Consider the following 6,155-nt stretch of genomic DNA (forward strand, 5'->3'; position numbering starts at 1 on the left):
TTAACTGCTCTTCTGGGAATCACGATCGACAATTACGACACTCCGGAGGCGGTGACATTAGCACCTGATGTTCCACTCATCGCCCCGTTCAACTGAATACATAAAAACACTATCAGAGCAACTCGCCTTCGTCGAAATGTCATCCTGAGCGATAGTAATGCCTGCAATTACGTCATCACCGCAGATAACAAAATCAAGTAGACGAGCAATCAATCTGCTTGAAGACGTTACCAGAATTTTTGACATCCAGTAAAAACCTGCAAAACAATCGTTCCTTTTCAGGACCAACAAGTGACTCAAACGTAGGGCCACTGTCTATTGCTCGCCTCCTTGTCTTAATATAATTGATTTTACCTCTGTATTTTAATTTAACCATTATTGAATCAGTCTCAACCCACAGACTGACCTTACATTAAAGAAATTTTTTTTAATAAAGTAGTTCCATTTATTTTAAATCAATAGCAGTTGAATACAAACAAAAATATGATTTTTAATACTTCTTTTTTATTCCGTGGAAGCGCTGCAGTCGCTACATACATTGTGGACTAAAAATTGAAGTCAATTTTTTAAAGTTCCAACAAAAATTCAAAAACTGAATTCGGCAATGAGCTTAAAATTTCTGTAAAATCTGTGAAATTATTTAAACCTTTTGTAAAATCTTTAAATCTCTCAAATACTTGAAATGTTTGTGAAGTTTTTTGAAATCTTTATGAAATATTTGAGAAATCTTTCTTTTATCTTAATTGAAGAAATTTTTTTTATTCTTTTGATATCTTTCGACATGTCATAAATGTGGTAGAAACCTTTTGAAAAAGTTCAAAATCATTAAAATTTTTTGAAATCTATTTGCGAAGTATCTTTCAAATTATTAAAATGTTTTGAAGTCCATATGAATTCTTTGAAATATTTGTCAAATTTTTTGTAATCATTTTAAAACACTCAAATTTTTTTAATTTTCTGAACAATTTTTAAATCGTTTAAAATCTTCGAAATCCTTGAAATCTCGTGTAAATCTTCCTTTTTAAAACCTTTGAAATTCTTGTATTCTATTGAAGTCCTTATGAATCCTTCTTTTCAAATCTTTATGATATATTATGAAATCCTCTAAAAAAAATTGAAATAGTTTAAAATCTTTGAAATCTGGTGTACTCTACTGAAATCCTAGTTGAAATCTTGGAAATCTTTTTAAAGCCTCAAGATTTTTTTTAAGTTATGAAATCTTTTTGCAATACCTTGTATTCGTTTAAAATCATGGAAATATTTTAAATCTTTGAGAAATTTTTCAAACAAAATTAAGTCGTTTAAAATCTCTTAAATGTTGTGAAATCTTTGTAAACCTGTGTGCATGTTTGTGTATATGACGCTTGCTGAAATCATTAAGAATTAAACAAAAACAAATTTTTCTATATTTTGAAATCTGATGCCCTTATTGAAATCTCTCAAATTCTCCTAACATTTAGAAATATTTATAATTTTTTATGAAATCTTCGAAAGTTTTGTGAAATTGTTTGATCTCAACAAACTTGAAATCGTTTAAAATCTTTCAAATTTAAAATCTTCGGGAAATGTTTGAAATTTGTGTAAAAACTTTGAAATCTAGTGTACACGCCCTTTTTGAATCTGAAATCTTTATTTAATTGTTATGAAATCTGGTGTCTTTAATAAATCGTTGACATCTGTGAAATGTTAACAATATTTCGAAATCCTTAAAAATATTTGGAACATTTTGAAATCTAGTGTACACTCAAAAATTGAGTGGTCGAACCCTCGCAAAATTCATTATATGGCCATAACTCATTCTAATTTTTAAAAAATAACTAAATTAGAATAGAAATTTTCAACTAATAATTTTTATAACTTGAAACTAGAATATCACAACAATTTTATATTAGCGGGGAAGAAATTGATAACTTATAGAATAATCACAATATTATAACGTTTGCTCTTTGCAATCTATAAAATAATGAGTACAGTCTACAAAAACGGCCTTGAAATTTATTTATTCTTTAATAAACAAAAGATCAATTATATCTTGATACAGTCGAACCTCGGACACTGTCACCCATCGGGATCGAGCGTATCGGACACTGTAAGCTCACGTGGTCTTACCCCTCAGCCAATCGGCGTCGAATTACAGGATTGTATCGATACGATGTTTTGCAGGTGCCCCTGATAGTACACTAATGTTATCGGACAATTATTTGTTTATTTTACAATAAATGAAAGAAGAATAGAAATACAAGTATGCATTATTCTTTTTTATTATGTAATTATTATTTGCACACAAATAAGTAACCATAATTCTGAAGATCACATAGACACCTGATTACAATTAGTCAACATTTTTTTCACAATATATATTGATATCTTTTGTATGAAAATTACATTTTTTTCCAGTGTTCGGTTAGCTGTTTTCACTTACCTCAATAATGTTCAGAACAGAGATTTAGTGTAATAACTTCATAAATATATATGACATTATTATTGTACAAAACAATAAAAAAACCTCCAACGTCAACATAATTTAACCTACAACCTGCATTATCTAAACTGCTTGCGCATCAGCTAGTGTAAGCGACTTCAGACATCTCAAATCCCGGTAAAGTTAAAATATAAAATTTAAATTAGAAAAAATTTAAATTGCACTTTTCACTTAACTTATTGTTCAAAACTAAGTACATATGTACTACATATCTCAGAGAAGGGGCTTCGAGGATGCCACGGCCCTGAGCTAATCACAACTGATTCTTACAGTGTCCGCGAAACAGATGGTGACAGTGTTAGAGGTGTGATAGCGTCCAAAGCTACAGTGTACGAGGTTCGACTGTAATTAAAAAATTTTTCAGTAGCAAGGTTTTTTCCAAACGAGTTGTTTCTTTCATAATAGACTGAAAGATTCAAATTACTCTTCGAATTGCAATAAAATTACTGTTTTAAGAGCGAAAAAAATGCAAATCCAAAGGTTTCTTGAAAAATTCAAGAAAAATTACAGGTTTTCAAGGTTTAGAAAACTTCAAGGATAATTCAAAGTTTACAAGGTCGCTGGATACTCTGGTTCAACAACAATCGAAATGGCTGCTATATTTTATTAATTCAATTTGTTTTTTTCCAAAACGTTTTGTTTTTGAAAAAAGTCACGGAAAAGCAAAATTTCTCATTTATCTAGATGATTTCGATCAAAAAAAATGTTGCAACTTTCAACCTACCCTAAGTCGTCTTTAAAAACATAGTAATGCAGTAATAATATAAATTAAATAACCTTTTCTTTCTCATCGTCGATTGTAGACTTGCGGCTTCCCCGCCACATCTTCTCGTCACCTAATTTGGAGGGAAAAGTCCCACCTTTTTTACTCTTCTCGCCTTTGACAATAACCATAAACTGATTATCCTTATCAATACCAAAATCTTCCCAATCTAACTCAGGTCGCAGACAACAAAACTCATTAAATCCATCATAGCAGATTCGAGAAGGAAAAACGGACTTCAAATTGGCACTCATTCGTTTTGCCATTGGTTCTCTAGTCGATGTTATTATCAGTGGACACTTTAAACTAAGCCAAACATTGACCATCCCTTTCCAGATCACACCACTTTTTGGATTACTTGAAGCTTGAAGATTTAGGAACATGGCAAAGTTTGGTTGTCGGAACTCCTTGTGCTTAACATAATCCTCATATTCAACTCCCGCAGACTTTACAAGCAATACCTTCCCTCTCGCGATACATTTGCCGCACAGGTCGGTTCGCTCAATTTGGAGGCTTATTTTACTGACCATTATCACAACCAAGTGGTTTAATTTAGGTATCATGTGCAAAAGAATTTCAAAAGTTCTGTATTCATCGGGTGTGCCAGAAGCTACATGAACTAAAAGTTGGGAGCCAGTTTTGTTGTCCATTTTTTTGATAGCACTGAAGAGCGTCAATGGTACACTCAAATAACTAGTAATCATTAGCAGAACTTCCTTGCGTAGATCACCTTCAGGTCTTGCATATTCATACAAAAATTCACTCATGGATTTCGGAAGCTTCTTCGAGGTTCTATCACTGTATGGCGTGCCTTCAATAATTATAGGACAGGCTGTCACTACTGCCCATACGGTCGCAAGTGTTAAAACGGGCATTTTTTTATCCAATCTTTGAACGAATCTTATATCGGAACAGTCTTTATTGTGGGCAGAGCTGCTTGGATGTCTTTTGCAGAAAGCGGCAAAGGGGCAGTCAGGACAATTTTTTAGAAGGTGTTGTCTGGCATCGTGGCAGACGAAACAAACGCGAGGAAGTTGAAACATTTTTAGCTCCTCGTGGGAAAAATTACGACCCAGTTCTAATTGGACAGTTGAATATATGTCTTCTCTTTCCAAGTTCCAGGTGTCCCAATCAAGGTCACGTAATTTCTCGTAAACATGGGATACCTTTTTTTCACTCATTATCCGCGCTATCACCTTGCAGATTTCCTGATGCTGCGGGAAGTGTTCTTTTTGATGTGCACTTCCGCAATATGATACCATTTGACATCGATTGCATCGTTTTAATTTCCCGGTAGCTTGGCAGGTTATACAGGAATTCGGATAGAACACCATCTTTCATAATCAAAGGAATCGATTTCTTATTGTCAAATTTTCTTATTATAACCTGGAAAAGTATTATTATGATAGGAAACAGTATTGGTCACGTTCTAATAAAAAAGTAAAGCGTTGCAGTTACTGTAAGTTTTAACAAATTGAAGGTAAAGATGCCAGTTAGTGATACTGTTAGTTTTCAAGGGTACAAGATTTAGTTTTTCACTGTTGGATACGCTACAATCATGAGTTTTTTAGTAAATATATCTGAAGTAGTGGTTTTTCAAATACTAAAATCATGTTGGCAGCAATATCTGCATTGCTTGTCAATAATTATTGATGTTTTGTGTGCTTCATAGGACTGTATGAGTTAGTGACATACGTGCACCTTTTAATGACAGCGCTTTTCCCCTGTCACTGTCAGGTCCAAAGACGAGTTTGGAACCGTTTAGAGAAGGATTTATGGAAGCGTTTACTCTCAGTTTCTCTCTGGTACAATAACTATTTTTTAATAGTATTCGAATGAAGAGATTGTACACTTTTATGAAAATTCAATTAGGAAAATACTTGGAATAGTAAATAGTATGATGTGATGAGCGCAAAATGTTGTCGACCGATTAAAAGCTCAAATTATAGTAGGCGATTTATTCCAAGAAGATCATTAAAAATGCCTTTTCGAACGAATTAGCGTATTACTCTAGGACAAGTGTCCATATCGTATCAAATAGAGGCTGTTATTATTTGATATAGGTGCATGGCTATGCTACCGGACACCGTAACCTCCAAGCGATTCACTAACGCGCGTCTCTAACAACACACTTTTCAACGATTTTCGGGATGAGAATGACCATCAAAGTTGCAGACAAGTTGAAAAAGACATTAAAGTTAACGGAAATAACGTTTTTTTTCTACTCCAAAAACGACTGATTCTCCTTGAAATACATTTTGTTTTATCCTGTCACTAATCTGTCCCTTTACGAATTCTTGGACCGGTTAATATTATTGCTCATAATGTATCATTTATACAAACTATTGCCATCCAGGCAGAAAAATTCACTGACTCAAATTTTTATCTTTTTTTAACGATATTTGGTTAAAAAAAAAAGAAGAAATGTACCATCTCACTTGTAGTCCAGGAGCTGGGTAGGATCCCGTATGCATTAAAGAGGTAAAGGATAAAAACTATGTAGTCTTATGTATTTTGACCCGCTGAATCCAATGGTACCGGTTAATTTTGCGATAAGTGCCTAGGTTTTGTTTAAAACGCAATTGTTTAAACAATTATGAAAAAATGATTTTTTTCAATGGGACAAATTTTTTTTAGATAACTTGAGGCATTTTAAGAAGAAATGGTGCCTTGTCATTTTTTTGTAAAATGCATATTTGAAAAGTTATGAATGTTTAAAGTTCAAAATTTGACGATTTTTTGCAACTTTGAATGTTAATAATTTTCGATCTTTGAATATTTTGAAAAAAATAAAGAATCAACTTATTATTTAAGTCTTCCTCTACCTATTAACCATAAGGAATGTCGGATTAACCAGTGGGAAGCCGTTGTTATTGATATTTACAAATAGCGTGTTTTGGCGCGCGACAG

The 6,155-nt window shown here is 32.9% G+C and overlaps 1 protein-coding gene across 1 annotated transcript in view; it reads right to left on the reverse strand.

Annotated features, from left to right (window-relative positions):
• The window catches only part of LOC117179702, a 9,815-nt gene that overhangs the window by 218 nt on the left and 3,442 nt on the right, over window positions 1-6,155 (reverse strand). Inside the window, exons 2-4 of the mRNA XM_033371733.1 lie at window positions 3,260-4,631; window positions 2,740-2,824; window positions 127-257 (exon numbers count right to left, since the gene is read on the reverse strand). Coding sequence (XP_033227624.1) covers window positions 127-257; window positions 2,740-2,824; window positions 3,260-4,579 — 1,536 coding nt within the window. The 5' untranslated portion in view covers window positions 4,580-4,631. The remainder of the gene's footprint in view (window positions 1-126; window positions 258-2,739; window positions 2,825-3,259; window positions 4,632-6,155) is intronic.

The sequence above is a fragment of the Belonocnema kinseyi genome, chromosome 1 (assembly GCF_010883055.1).
Source record: "Belonocnema kinseyi isolate 2016_QV_RU_SX_M_011 chromosome 1, B_treatae_v1, whole genome shotgun sequence".
NCBI classification, from domain to species: domain Eukaryota; kingdom Metazoa; phylum Arthropoda; class Insecta; order Hymenoptera; family Cynipidae; genus Belonocnema; species Belonocnema kinseyi.